At 45.8% G+C, this 16,331-nt stretch overlaps 1 protein-coding gene across 1 annotated transcript in view; it reads right to left on the bottom strand.

Moving 5' to 3' along the window:
- Positions 1-16,331, bottom strand: part of LOC138567819 (calpain-11-like) — a 245,382-nt gene that overhangs the window by 131,773 nt on the left and 97,278 nt on the right. The window contains exon 6 of the mRNA XM_069646315.1: positions 1,290-1,373. Coding sequence (XP_069502416.1) covers positions 1,290-1,373 — 84 coding nt within the window. The remainder of the gene's footprint in view (positions 1-1,289; positions 1,374-16,331) is intronic.

Here is a 16,331-nt window from a genome sequence, read left to right on the forward strand (position 1 = left end):
GTTCTTAATAAAGGCTGGATATTAGTAGACTATAATGAGTTGGGCAATGGCAGGTAATTTTCCATCAGTGAGTTAGATGCAGGACTCCTCCTATCATATGTAGTGCTTTGGTTGGCTGTATAACATAAGAGGCACGTTAGAAATGAGCAAGGGTGCTATATTCCTGACCTTCCACAGAACTTCTACCCAATTGATATCCTTATAGACCGAGGAAGCAGTCGTAATTGCGGGATAATGATCCGCCATCAAGTTATGGCCATACGTTGGGGAAGCGTCACTGTCCCATGCGCCTACTGTTAGTTGCAGGACCTGCTTTGAAGCTTTGTTGCTGAAGTCAATGAGAAGGTAAATGGACAAATGAGTCAGTAAATTAGTGTGGCTTTATTTTGCACTATTTAAATAAAACGCTTGTCCTCATATGTGAAGCATTTCAACTGCAAACTTGTTTAAAGTGTAGCAGTTATAATAAATATAAGCATGCATATCCTGTCGTGTAAAAGTGAACAGTTTCTCCATAAAACAGTGAAAGCATTTGACCATGTTTCAGCTTTCTCGTTGGTGTGCTAAATAGGTTTAAAAAAATGGTTCTTGTAGAGAGGAAGTGTCTCGGTTAAAGACATCTTGCCTGGGAACTGCATGATTCTTCCCTTTTCTGCTTTTGAAGTCATAGGGCCTCATTACGACCCTGGCGGTACGGAGTGAACGGCGCCGTAAAAGGTGCCGGCGCTGTTCACTCTGTACCGCCGCATTACGAGTTTCCCTTGCGGGACACAGTAAGCACGCCTGGGAAAACCTGGCGTGCTTACCGGGTCCCGCGAGGGGAAGAGGGAGCAAACAACAGGCCATCTCGTAATGGCCCGTTGTTTGCTCGCTCTCCCATTCCCATTCAGCCCTGTGGGGGCTGAAATGGGAATGGGGAAGAACCGTGTCCGGGTCCTTGGAGGGAGGAATTACCGGGCCTTCCGAACTCGGAATGGCCCGGTAAGTCCTCATTCCGAGGACCCGGACCGCGATGCGATTTCGGCGGCAGCCATGCCGCCAATAGCGGCATAGTTACCACCGAACTCGTAATGAGGGCCATGATGTTTAGAAATCAGTGAATACCAGTAGTTATTCTCTGCACTCTGAGCATTCTGATTGGCTGAGGGGAGATCAGTAACGATTTCCAAGTGCTAATAGTACTTATCGTCCTTCTTTTACAGGGTAATACACTTGCATATGTACAGGTTTAACACTGGCCTCCGCTCACTCTTCCTAGTATCAGTAACGTTAGCAAATCCACTACTTACCACGTGAGTTGCGATGAGCGCATAAGCATGACCCATCACCAGCCCGACTTTGTTCGCCTGTCCAATATCTTTTGGATTCGACACCTGCCAATTAAACGGAAAGCACACTGAAAAACGGAATTTTAAAGTAATTAGATCTTTTTTTTTTAAACATTCTTACTGGCCTTTTATAGATATGTCACAAGCACTGAGGTAGATTGTTGAATGTGTTGCACCCTTCTGTACTACGGTTATTGTGATGCCCACGGTGAAGCACTAAGGGCCAAAATAAGACCTTAAAATTAACTGCCTCATCAAAGAAAGAAGAACATATTTTCACTGCAGATTTTTACAGCATTTTTCCAGCAAAATTTCAGGGGGTACATTTTCAGTGAGGCAATATGGAATGGGGAAATGAATATTGTGGTTTGAGGTCTCCGGTTGCATTTTGTGAGGACAAAAATGATAAAAAAAATGTGTGGTAAAACAACGGTGAAGAATGTGTGGTAAAAATACATGGAACCCTCCATAACACTTCAATAATTTGAATAATGAAATAGAACTGGGGCCAAGAATGAGAGGTAGAATGAGGAGCATATGCATTGTCGCACTAGAGGTGAAATTCTTGGACCAGTGCAAGATCAGCCAAGACAAACTAATGCCAGAGAATCGGCCAAGAACGTTTTCATTTTTTAAGAACCAAAGTCAGAGGTTTGAAGCCGATGTGATACTTAAGAGTGGGAAGCCTTTTCCCAGAGTAGACACAATATTGCATGGTCTTCTCTGCGTTTCTTGATGTAGTATGAAAACATAGTGGTACTGAAGGAAATAAGGGGAAGGGCCCTCGTATTGACTCCCGAGACTGCAAGTAGAGATGACACTAAGCCTAAGACATCAGCAATACCAATATGTGCTTTCTGTTGAATATCGAAACTCACAATGTCGTGCATTACATTTCTTTAGTGTTTAATCTTCATTTGAGTCCTAGCACAATTATGCTTAAATGATTTGAATTGTTGAGGAACAAACATTATTTTTTCTTTGCTGTGGAATGAAATAAAAGGAACAAAGTATTTTGAACACAAACTTGGTTGATGCCATTGTGCAGTCAGGCTGTAATATATTTGCAAATATCATGCATCATAGAAGGTCACTAATAACATCAATAACTTGGTCTCATGTACAAATCGATGCAGTGTGTAAGAATTGTGAGCTAAGTGCTGTTGGAGGAGACACCGGTATGCCAGAGGTCTGGAGATTGCTACGAGCTCACCCACTTCAAAGGGACCAACAACCCTTTCCCCAGAATAAATGGAGTACTCAGCCAAGGGCAAGTTAGAACTGTTGTTTATTGCAAAAACTGACAGGGATCATACAGGACAATCACCGTTCTCCAGAAGCTCCAATTCCACAAACCCTTGAACAGCGCAAAGTGGAATAGTGGCGTCCGGTGACCAAATGCGTGGATTCCTGAAGATGGTGTAATGAAGATGATGGCATGGACTCCAACCTGCAATAGAGACAGACTGGGGAAGCAGCAAGCTGGACGGAGCAGAACTGAGGTAAGCACAAGATCGTGAGGAGGGAATCGAAGACAAAAACAAGAGAAGGGGATAGCAAGCTGGAATACACACACAACACAGGAGTGCGAAAGTTCCAAATGTGTTTGGCTGCGTGGCTGTGTCAGGACGTCATGACGCCATTCCCAAACAGGCATCAGACGCAGCTGCTGGTGGCGTCACCAACTTGGTGTGGGTGCGGTGACATGCACAGCCACCACAGTGGTGACCGGGGTGTGCAGGCACGTTGCGGCTGGCAGAAAACATATATTTGTGCTTTCACCAGAAGATAACGCCCACATTCCGAGCTTTCTGATTGGCTAGCCCCCAGCAGAGAGGTACTGATACTATATATGAAGGCCCATCCAAGAAAGTGACAAAGCAACTACAAAAACTGTTGCGCGCACAGCATGAATGGCTCTATGCTAAAAGGGACAAAATCATATTACCCCTGAAATTGAAACACATATTTATTTTTATTTATTTATTTTGACATTTGTTAAGCGCACTTAGCCCGGGGGCATCTAGGCACTGGTTGCAGAAGCGTGGTGGTTACAAGGTTACAGCAGATGACAGAAGTTAATCAACAGTTGATCCTAGGTTGCATTTGGCAGTTGCATACAGTAGGTTGCATATTAAAGGTACAGTTAGGTAGTCTGCAGGTAGAGGAGGTGAACGTTAGGAAGGGGCACGACTATCTATTTCCTGTGATTGAAGAGCCAGGTTTTGAGTTCTTTCCAGAAGAACCATAGGGATGGGTCTGATCTCACTGCTAGAGGCATGGCATTCCAGTGTTTAGCTGCGACCACTGGGAAGCTGCAGCCACCCGTTTTGTGGCACTTGAAGCAGGGGATGTCAAGACGGAAGGAGTAGGCAGCTCAGGTGGGTCTGAAGGACTGAACTTTGGAGAATTGACTAGATAGATAGCTAGGGGCACTCTTTGACATACAAAGTCAAGACAAGCAAAAAGTCACAATTATAGTTCTGTGTATCATTCAGCATGTCCACTGGCCTGTTGCACCCACATAGCTCGCTGTAGTGGCCACGCAATGCAACGTATCATTAAACCTGCGATATCAAGCGTAAGTGCCACATTCGGATCAGGAAGGGTCACGGCGTGGAAAATGATGGCATCTCTAGGACATCACACTGCCATTGGACCTAACATTACAGGGAAGCACTGTACATTTCAGGAAAGCATTGTGTGCCATGCATTTACCAGATGGTCTGTGACAGGACATCCCCTTGTTAGTATAACATAATGATCAATGAACATGGATCAAAGATGGATTCTTGCCTAAATCATTGTAGTCACGCTCCGGGAAGACAGCTTTATATAAAGCTGTGAAAGATGCCACATTCATCCTCCCAGTACTCCATGGAGGGATTCTGCCTTGATCCCACATTATTATTACTGTTTTTATTGAGCGTGGACCTAGCTTCGAGAAGCAACAGAGCGCTTTAAAGAGGCATACACCAATACAGGTGCATAAGGGAGCGCTTTTCTCGACCTCTCTCTCCTCCCCCAACCCCTTGGCCTCCTGGCACTCTGAAGAGGCTTACACACACATTGTGGCATGCTACAAAGCACAACTAAATACATAAATAACAAGATAAGTATGGATGGAAATGACCGCTTTCGAGTGCCCTAAGGCTACTTCAGTCTATAAAGTGGTAAACTGCGTCACCAATTCCACCCGGTCTACCCAGAAAGACCCATAACAAATGCAACAGAAATATATATCGGTACTGGCGAATCGCGCTATGCCCTGTATTGTTGATTGGTCAAAATTAATGTGACAAGAAAGCAGTTTCTGGTGAATTTTCATCTATTGGTGATTTATTTTCAAATATCAGCCGACACGTGTTTCGACCTAAATCGTCCTCAAGGCTGATATGATATCCATAAGTTCATGAGCACATTTTGCAAATAGTTGTGCACATCTATATACAGGTATTACAATTGATATTGCAGTGTAAACACCAAAACAAGTTTTAGTACAAACAGAGCATGCATTGCATTGAAAGATTACATACCTGATAGAAAGTCCCACATGGAGTGGGGTACATCAGCAGGAGAAACAGACAAGAGCACTATAGCACAGTTATTTGTATGTATTGACACGATTCTGATTTGCAAATTTGTTTAACGGAAAAAAATATGAAATGCATCCCATTTTTGCATGACCACCGTATACATTTCGCTCAGTGAGATTGGTTACGGTGGGTATATATTGACTGCATGCAGGGCATTTGGTAAGTATGTGGTAAATGGCGTGAATTGAGTGCTGGTGACACTTGAGATTTGATTATCCCATATCACCACTGATAGCAAATACCTCGTCATGTGTGCCACATGTGCCATTCGCGTGTTAAACCCTGGACCCCACTGGGTGCATAAAGGTGAATTGTGTAGTGAGACTCACCCCTTGTCTCTATTTCTATTGTGGTCAGTCCTAGCAAATATGAAGAGAAAGACATAGGATGATGTCTCACTTGAGCTGTGTGTGTACGCATAGGCTGCATACACAGGTGCAGAGTCGCTACACTAGGAGTAGGTTGGACAAGGAGGGTGTTGGGTGCTGCAAGGTTGAGGCAGGAATAGGCAGGAAATCCTGTCACACTGCGAGACACACAACTCAGGGGTATGTTTGCCCATGGGTATGTTGAAAAATCAGTGGGACCCCGACCCACATATTTCTATTGGTGTACCCTGAAAAGTAACCCAGAGAAGAATGGCCAGCCCAATGCGCGACTAATTCTGGAAGAAACAAAACCACATATTGCAAGATTGCCATGAGTCGATTCATCCACAGAGCAAGAGGCAAGTTGGGAATGGAATCCCTCTGTTAACTCAGCCGAGAAAAAAAGACAGAAAAGATCCCCAGATTTGTAGCACAGGCTGAACCCCCCACCACCAGAAAAGAAGGAATGAACAGAACATGTTTTATGTAGTCTTAGAATGGCATCACAATGAAGTTGCTTCTCATCAGACCCTCTACTGCAAAGCCTACACCCGATAAAGCCACGGACTACCTTTAAGATTTGACACTTAACAATTGGCAAAGAGACAACAATTTGCCAAATGTCATGGGATGGTATCGCACATACATGCACAATGACGTCACGGGATAGGACCTGTTGACTCAGATGAAGTCTACTGTCCCACAGAGCAGGTGCAGCCCGAAATAGACAAGCACTGCCATTGTGTGCCATCAAAGCCTCACAGGCAGGTATAGTCACTATATGCAAGATACAGTATCACAAACCCAGGTCTTGCCGTCATATGCCAGGTGCAGCCTTGGATGCCCAAGCCATGCCATGCAATGTCAGATAACGCCTCATATGTTATTGTTATTGTTATTTTGCATTTATATAGCGCCTTATATACCATTGGTATGGTCTGAAGGCGCTGGTAGGTTGAACGCCCTTGGGAACCGAAGTTCAGATCAGTAGAGAGAGTAGGGAGAGTCAAAAAGGTGCGTGTGGGCACCGGGTATGTGTGCAGCTCGTGCGGTACCAGTGCAATAGCTGCTTCCTAGCAGTAGGTGTGGTGGTTGAGAGATCAGGAGTATGTGTTCATTCTGGCAGGATTTATCCAGAGCGGAGGTGGCTGTGTTAGGCCTGAGGAGAACGCCTGGCTGGGGGGTGAGTAACCAGCAGTGTTTACTTAGAATGATGTGGAGTGAGCGGCGGATGTTGGTATGAGAACAGTTATACCGAATGGTGTCATAGTATCTCTGTGTTCTAGTTGAGTGGTGATGTAAAGGAGAGAGTAAGCGTGGTGATGTGATTTGGGGCCTCATTACAACTCAGGCGGTAAGGGTTTTACGGCGCCATAAACAGCGCCGACCCTTACCGCCTGAGTACGAGGTCCCTTAGCGCCATGGCGGATTTAACACCTGCTTTTAGCAGGTGTTAAAATCCATGGCGCTAAGGGACCATGGAGTTAATTACGCCTCCGTATTTTACGGTGGCGTAATTAACGCCTTCCCCACTCCCATTATGCCCTATGGGGCAAAAATGGGAATGGGGAAGGGTAAATGGGGATTGGGGACTTACCGCCCCGCCAAACTCGGAATGGGGCGGTAAGTCCGCCAACCACCATGGCGTAAACGTAGTTTACGCCATGGTGGTAAAGTCACGGCCCAGGCGGTAACTTACCGCCTGGGTCGTAATGAGGCCCATGGTGTGTTGCATGGTCTTTCAAGCGTTCTCTGTATTCAATCATACTATATACATCACGCAGTTCTATGCGCTCCAGTCCGTTCCATGCACTCCTATCCACTCATGCATCCCAGTCTGCTCGATACACTGTGGTCTGTTCCACGCACTCATGCATTCCGGCTCGTACCTCGAGCTCTGCACGCTCCAGTCGGCCCCACGCATGTACTCTTGTCTGCCCTTCACATGTACTATACATTCACCCGTTTTATGCACTCATCCCCTCTAGGCACTCATCCCCTCTAGGCACTCATCCGCTTTAAGCACATATATTCATCTCTATACTCACCTGTTCTATGCCTTCATCCGTTATGTGCACTCATCCTCAGTGTACCCTTATTTGATCATCCACTCTATCCACTCAATCAATTCATCCGCTCTATCCACTCATCCGCCATATAGGCACTCGTGCCATATGGTCACTCATCCCCTTCACGCACTCATCCCCTTCACGCACTCATCCCCTTTAGGCACTCAACAGCAATATGCTGTTTCATATTTTCATCTCTATACTCATCTGTTCTATATCTTCAGTCGTTCTGTACTCTCATCCTCATTGTACACTTATCGACTCGTCCGCTCTGTCTACTTATCCACTCTATCCTGTCATCCGCTCTGTCCACTCATCCGCTCTATCCCGTTATCCGCTCTATCCACTCATCCGCTCCATCTACTCCTCTGTTCTATCCACTCGTCTACTCTATCTACTGGTCTGCTCTATACATTAGTTCGCTCTATACACTCATCCGCTCGATACGCTCATTCACTCTATACATTCATCCGTTCTATCTACTCATCCGTTCTATCCGATCGTCCGCTCTATCCTCTCATCAGCTCTATCCACTCGTCCGCTGTAACCCCTTGTCTGCTCTATATATTTATCAGTCATATACATTCATCGGCTCTATACACTCATCCATTCTAAACACTTATTTGTTCTATACAGTCACCCGCTCTGTATATTCGCCCGGTACGTACATTCATCTAGTTCCAGTGATCTAGGTACTCTCCGCCTTCGCCAGGTCTTTACATTCATCTGTTCCAGCGATCTACACACTCTCCGTGTTTCCATATTCATCCGTTATCCATACTCATGTGCTCTACATACTCATCCGTTCCACATACTCATCAGTTCTACATACTTATCCGCTGTACGCTCATCTTTTCGGGATATTCAACTGTTTTACGCTGTTCTTCCACTCAATCATTCTTCCACTCAGCGCATTCCTTTTTGTTCTACCTGATTCATCCATACTAACTAATTCATCCACGCCATTAGTTCCGTTCACTCCGTATGCATTCTGGTCATTCCAGGAGTTTGAATCACTTTACTGTTTCCGTATGATTTACTCTTATTAACTCTTTCACTGCTTTGATCTACTTTTTTGTTTAATTCTGTTTTGCCCTTCTAGGTTATATTAGGGTTATTGGCTGTTAGTTCCTCGCATCAGGTGGTTTGATGGATTAGTGTCCTTGAGTTGCTGTTGGTCTGGTTGGGTTAGTTTGGTACGGGTTGGTTTTAGGGGAAGAGCCAGGTTTTCAGCAGTTTGCGGAAGGACATTAAATCTTCAGTTAGGCGGATGTGGGGTGGGAGTGAGTTCCATAGTGTTGGGCTCCTCATTGCCAAATTGCCCATATCCCCTTGTCGCACCTTAACTATCTACTTAATATACAGGCCACCAGGACCTATTGGAACATTTGAAGAGGACCTACCTAGCCTCCTAGCAAACAATTCTAAAGATTCCTCTGAAATACTTATTTTAGGCGACTTCAACCTAGGATTTAATGACCGCAAGTTATAGCTACCATGCGCGCTGAACACGGCCTCAACCAAAACGTCCTCTCTCCAACCCACAATAAAGGCAGGACCTTAGATTGGGTAGCCACCTTGAACTGCCCAACAGCCATTACTAAAATTACACCCCAACCACGGACGGACCACCATTTAATTGACTTCAGCCTAACTTTAGATAAATAAATAGCCAAAGACAAAATTATTGCACCCCCTCTCCCCACTAGATCTAAGAAACATATCACACCTGACAAACTTCTACATATCCTCCTCCCCGTTATTAACACGTTGCCAAGTAATTCTGACCCAGATACTCTGGTGGATTCTTATAATACCACCCTGGCTAAGGCCTTAGACACCATTGCACCACTTAAGCTACGTAAGAGCAAACAGCAGACTCACCTCAATGCTTGGTTCACCGTACACCTCAAAGTAGTAAGATTACAAAAGAGGAAACTAGAAACCCTATGGCGACACTCACCAACGGATGATATTAAACTAAAATTAAAACTTTGGGCAACAACTACAAGGAAGAAATTATCCACACAAAAAAAAGAAATCTCTACAACGAAAGAATCGCAAATGCCAGCTCCAATACTAAGGAACTGTTTGCGATCCTTCAGGAACTAGAATCACCAATACCTCCTCCAGACAACCTACCTAAAGACAAAGGGCCTCATTACGACCCTGGCGGTAAGGGGTTAACGCCAGCGTTAGCTGCGCCGACCCCTTACCGCCAATTACGAGGTCCCTTAGCGCCATGGCGCTTTTAACACCTGCTTTTAGCAGGTGTTAAAATCCATGGCGCTAAGGGACCATGGAGTTAATTACGCCACCGTAATTTACGGTGGCGTAATTAACGCCTTCCCCACTCCCATTATGCCCTATGGGGCAAAAATGGGAATGGGGAAGGGTAAATGGGGATTGGGGACTTACCGCCCCGCCGACCTCGGAATGGGGCGGTAAGTCCGCCAACCACCATGGCGTAAACGTAGTTTACGCCATGGTGGTAAAGTCACGGCCCAGGCGGTAACTTACCGCCTGGGTCGTAATGAGGCCCAAACAATGGTACACTAGCATCCAGAATGCCCTAGCTAACAAAATAACACTGCAAACTAAAATTGCCTTAAATTAAAGCATCCTTGCCCCCTTCCGAGACACCAACGACCATCATTTCTAATGACAAACCCAGTTTAACACCATTTAAAATCACCAAGGTATTCACTCAGGAAACGTAAAAAAAAGATTGCATTCCTGTAACCATCCAACTGTAAAGGTGACAATTGCCCTGCCCAAATAATTAAGGATGCTGCTAGAGATTTAGCCCCCTTCATCTCTAAACTTGCTAATGCCTCCCTCTCATCCAACACTGTCCCAAGTAATCTAAGAGTCCTGGGTTTTACCTCTTCTTAAGAAGCAAACCCTAGACCCCTCCATCCCAACTAATTATAGGCCCATCACTACGGTCTCCTTCCTCCTCAAGATAACAGATAGAGTAGCCTATCTTCAAATTCAGAACTATCTTGAGACTAACCAACTCCTGGGCTCTCACCAATCTGGATTCCGACCTCAACATGGCACAGAGACGGCCTTAATTGACCTTAAGGCACAAATTGACGAGCTTAATGATAAAGGAAACACTGTCATGCTGCTCCTCCTCGATTTGTCGGCAGCATTTGTCTTGGTGGACCATCCAGTATTATGCAAACACCTAGCATCGGCTGCCCACTTCTCGAGTGAAGCCATAGCCTGGGTCCAGTCTTTTCTGTACAACAGAACTATGCGAGTCTTCTCCACATCGGCCTCAGCATACCCAATTCAAACAACATGTGGCGTCCCACAGGGCTCTTGTGTCTCGCCAACTATGTATAATATTTTTACCAAACCTTTCTTTGACAAATTGTACAGAATGGGTCTCACACAAATTACGCTGATGACACCCAGATCCTCATTCCCCTTTCTGGCAATTTTGTCTCTGATACAGCCTTGGTAAATGAAATATACATCCTCATTCAGGCATGGATGGAAACTCATGGCCTCTGCCTGAATGACGATAAAACTGAGAGCTTTATTCTTGGTTCAGCTACTAATCTAAAAAAACTTGAAAACAACTATGCCGCCTTCAACATCAATGGCAACATAATCACAAAAGCCAAAGAAGTGAAGATGCTTGGCTTCTATCTGGACTCTACCTTAACCTTAAAAAAACAGATTAATTCTCTGGCTTCATCAACTGCCTACACCTGTAAACTTATTAGATGTCCACAAAGTGCTTTCTGCCGGGGATTAATATAAAGGTGACTCATGTAACAACCATGCAGAAAGATGACATTGAAACAATATCAATGGCGCAATATTCCAATATCAGCCCTGCACAAGACTTGTGTACCTAAACCCATTCCTCAGATTGGGGTTTTGCAGCAGTTGAGTGGCGGCCCCATAGAACGCCAATCTCCTATTTAGAATCAACAATCCTGGACGATACACATGACAGGGAACACTCAAGCTGTGAAATGCTAGGTATTGTCATCTCATTCAAGTGCCTCGCAGGAACAGGCGCTGTCATCTTATCTCAAACACAGCCTTGCAAACTTCAATAGAGCAATCTAATGCCAGGTAAAGGCAAAGCCTTCTAGAAAGTAATCATTATCACATTATTATATAGTGCTTTAGTTTTCAAGTGCTGTGATAAGAAGTGCTATTAGTTCCACATTCAACAGTTCTCAATTTATCGAACTCTAATTGGGTGAAGTATTGTATTGTATCATTTGTATAGCGGTTTTCAGCATTGGTATGGTCCCAACGCGCTGTAGGTTTAACACCCTCGGGGGAACGAAGTCCAGGTATGGCAGCATGCAAGAATGTGTGTGTGCATAACGGCCAGTAGGAAGATGTGACGGGGAGGCCAAGTCCCTGCTGGCCACCCATGTCGAGCCGGCATGTGGATGGGTGGTGAGAGGCAGTAGGGGGTATATGAGAGCGGGATAGTTATGTGTGCAGCTATATATTTAATTTTTGTCGTGAACAATAGCTGTATTCCTATGGCAGAGGTGATGTGCAAAGTGTTGTTGAGTGGTGTATAATGGCAGATGTGTGTGCAAAGTGTTTTTGAGTGGTATATAATGGCAGATGCGTGCGGGTTTGTGGCCGTGCCTTCAGCTAAAGCTCCATAAGCATGGCGTGCAACAGGTTTACAAAGCATTGGCTCTGACCTAATGAGTGCCATACCCTGCACTGGATGGATTGTATATGCATCAAAATACATCTAAGTACAACACATTGCACACTCCCGAAATGCATCTAAGTGCAACACATTGCCCACACCCAAACTGCAGTGATGAAGGTGTCTAGGGTGGAGACAGGAGGTGGGTTTTCTTATGCCTTGTGTCACCTTCAGCCATCAGCTAAAGGTGGGTGAGTCAGCTAAAGGTGTCAGTGATGCCAACGACCATCCAGAATACCAGGGGGCTGGCAGCATGTGCTTGGCTTCATGTCCTGCACCCCATAACTCAGCCTTGGCTCGGGCAGGACTGAGAGTGGACCATGGCTCGTTCCCTCGCCATGATTGTCTGTCTCTGCTCGATGATGCAATAATGGAAGAACACAGTCTAAACTCATTCCCACCCATGTAATGTGCTTTAAGCCGATATATGGCAGCTTCTGACCTAAAAGCGTTCATTCCTCCACTCAAAAGAGAGGCATGCGGACAAGATAGTCTGTGAGGCAATGCATGGCTCGGTGTGCCTCGCCTCGAGCCTCTGCATTTGATCAGCTACATCTCACTCAGATAACGCCCATACGTCAATCTCTTAAGAAGGGCTTGCACGAGATAGGAAGAGGAGGGCCGTGCAGGGCTTTATGGGTTAGATGTGAACTCTCTGGTGCACAGAAAAGGTGATTTATTGAGGAGAGCTTGATTTCTGGACGTTCTGGAGGTTAAGTGGCTCTGCTGCCACCAACAGAAAAGACAAACTTAAAGACTATGGTTTCTCCCGCCTGGTCTCCACACCTAGCATTATCATTCCCTATACTGTAGGAATTTTTTGCAGGCATTTTCGAGGCTGACATTACTTTGAATTGTGGCGGGACAAGGGAAATTAAGCTACAATGATGGGTGCTTTGCTTAACATGTTTCCATGTCGTTTGGTGTCCGGTGAGTTTATAAAGTGATTTCATGGTTATGGGACATGAGTCCTCTCTAAATAAAACAGTATTACTTCAGGCCTTTCAAGCCATACATTGGTACGCATTTGTACTACCAGCATTAAGAAGATTTGGGGTCAAATGTATATTGGTCAGACTGGGTTCTACTCCCGGCTGCAACTCTTAACTTATGTGTGTACAAAAATAATTTTGCTCCCTGTGCCATACCAGCCAAAACCTGGATGCAAGGTATTGCTTTTGCATTGTTGAGTGTCAGGAGGCAGGACTCCAGTTATGGGGCTTGTGTCCTGGGAGGTGGGGAGACAGGACACCAGATACATGGATCTTGTGCTGTGGGGTGGAAATGTAGGATGACAGGTATGGGTCTCATGTTGCCAGGAGTTGGGAAGCAGGGTGCCAGTTATGGGTGTTATGCTGTCAGGTGTTTGCAAGCAGGACTCCAAGTATGAGTCTTATGTTGTCAGGGTTTTGGATGCAGGATGCCAGGTATGGGTCTTATGCTGTGAGGGGTTTGGAAGCAGTACGCCAGGTATGGGTCTTATGCTGTGGGGAGTTTGTAAGCAGTACGCCAGGTATTGGTTTAATGCTGTCAGGGGTTAGGAAGCAGGACTCCAGGTATGGGTCTTATGTTGTCAGGGCTTTGGAAGCAGGATGCCAGGTGTGGGTCTTATGCTGTGAGGGGTTTGGAAGCAGGACACCAGGTACGGGTCTTATTCTTTCAGGGGTTTGCAAGCAGGACTCCAGATATGGGACTTACGTTGTCAGGGATCTGAAGAAAGAGTCCAGTTATGGGTTTTATGCTGTCAGGGCTTTGGAAGCAGAACACCAGGTATGGGTCTTATGCTGTCAGGGCTTTGGAAGCAGAACACCAGGTATGGGTCTTATGTTGTCAGGGGTTTGGAAGCAGGATGCCAAAAAAAATGGGTCTTATGCTGTCAGGGATCTGAAGAATGACTCCATTTATGGATCTTATGCTATTACGGGTTTGGAAGCAGGACCCCAGGTATGTGTCTTATGTTGTGAGCGGTTTGGCAGCAGGACTCCAGGTATGGGTCTTATGTTGTGTGGGTTTGGAAACAGCATGCCATGTATGAGTCTTATGTTGACAGGGCTTTGGAAACAGCATGCCATGTATGAGTCTTATGTTGACAGGGCTTTGGAAGCAGGATGCCAGTTATGGGTCTTTTGCTGTGAGGGGTTTGGAAGCAGGACACCAGGTATGGGTCTTATGCTGTGAGGGGTTTGTAAGCAGTATGCCAGGTATTGGTCCTATGCCGTGAGGAGTTTGAAAGCAGTACACCCGATATGGGTCTTATGCCGGCAGGGGTTTAGAAGCAGGACACCAGGTATGGGTATTATGCTGTCAGGGGTTTGGAAACAGGACTCCAGGTATGGGTCTTATGCTGTCAGGGCTTTGGAAGCAGAACACTAGGCATGGGTCTTATGCTGTCAGGGCTTTGGAAGCAGAACACTAGGCATGGGTCTTATGCTGTCAGGGCTTTGGAAGCAGAACACTAGGCATGGGTCTTATGCTGTCAGGGCTTTGGAAGCAGAACACTAGGCATGGGTCTTAGGTTGTCAGGGGTTTGGAAGCAGGATGCCAGGTATGGGTCTGATACCTGATCACATTTTGTTCAGCTCTTGAAGCCAAGCCGGAGTCCCTGACTCGTTGACTCTGCCTAGTCTTCACCCCAGCATTCTCTGACTCCCCAACTTGTACAGTCGGCAGCCGTGGGGCAAAGTGGCAATACATTGCAGGAACAACAGAAAGTAAACATGCCTTTTGAGAGTCGTATTTGTTACCTGTCCTTGGACTCACACTAGCAACCTCTGCCCCAGTGGCATAAGGAAAATGCCATTGATAGCAAAGCAGGGCCCAGAGGCTCCATCGTCTCCTAATTGACATCATAGCAACAACCGTTACCCAGGGGTCTAGTGGGCAGCCTCTTGAATCTGAAAAGTGTACAATACTATTTTCCAATTAGATAAGATTCTTAAATTTCTCAGTATATATTTGTCTTCACCATCTCTTAGTTTTATGTTTGAGTGTGGACCATTGCATGGAATTTCTGTTTTGGGGTTGTTAACTGTGTAGCCATTGATTGATTTAATGACCTTGCTGGCAGAATACCTCCCCTCCCCCCACAGCAGATTCTCAATCTCTGGCCGACTCCCCCTCCTCATAAGTCTCTGAAATAATGAAATCCATTAAATCCACCAGATCCAGGTACCTAGATCTTCCAGCACCTTGTTGCAGTTTCCATCGCTGCATCCCAGCCCATCTCTCGTCCTGACTTCATGGGATAGGTTTTCCCATGCCCTGCAAAGACCATCAATGAAAGAATCGCCTCTCTATTATCTTCATTTACCCATATCCTTAATCGATCAGCAGAGGCAGGCATCTTTCCTACCCTCCTCAATGAAACCCACATTCATTTTGCTACTCCTTAAAAATCAAATCCCATCAACTATTGTCCAAACTCTAAGACTCATTTCATTGGCAAGATCCTGGAAAAGGTGGCAGCTCGTCGGCTCTGGGCTTCCAGTGAATCCCACACTCTCCTGCACAACCACAAATCAGGTTTCAGGCCGGGTAAAGGAAGAACAACGGAAATGCTATGCATGTTATGCTATTAGGAAAGCTCAGGAGAGTGATTGCAGGCAACAGCCTTGTCATTTGTCCAGAGACTCTCTGGCACTTCCCACATTCGTAGCTCCTGGGAGAACCTAGCAGGGCACGCTGTGTGCGTATTGGGTACCGGTTCTGGAGCTGCTGGATGGGTCCTTTGAGTCTGGTATCTCCCTCTGTTCCCTGTGAGATGTTTAGGGGAGGGATCTTGCTTCCCTCTTTGAACTCCTGGCCTTCCTTCACTGGCGGAAGATGTAAGGTAGACTGCACCTTCAGCTCTGGTCCAAATGAGTCCTTCTTCTTACTCCGTTCGAGGTCTGCAGATGTTCTGCTAAATTAGGGATTCAGCCCTTTTTTAAAGCCACATGGTCCCCAGTGATTGGTGCAGGCTAAGCCCACCTTAATGAACCAATCCTGGGTCCTCACCAACAATCTTCTGTTATGCATGAGGCCAGGAACAGACTGCTCTGCAACGGGACAGACAAGGGGGTGACAACATATACCTAAGTCCCACCCATCTCCTTGTCTGTTGTCGATCAAAGTTTCTCTCTGGTTAACTGAGCCCTCTGTGACTCTTGATTAAAGTGCAGGGTTCCCTTGATGTTTGTTCTGGGAACAGACTTCCTGTCTTCCCCAAACCACATACTTCTCCCCTCTGAAAGGGATCAGCTCTGCAGGGGTTTTCCTACGGTAAA

Source organism: Ambystoma mexicanum, chromosome 2p (assembly GCF_040938575.1).
Source record: "Ambystoma mexicanum isolate Mex_15411 chromosome 2p, UKY_AmexF1_1, whole genome shotgun sequence".
In the NCBI taxonomy this organism is placed as follows: domain Eukaryota; kingdom Metazoa; phylum Chordata; class Amphibia; order Caudata; family Ambystomatidae; genus Ambystoma; species Ambystoma mexicanum.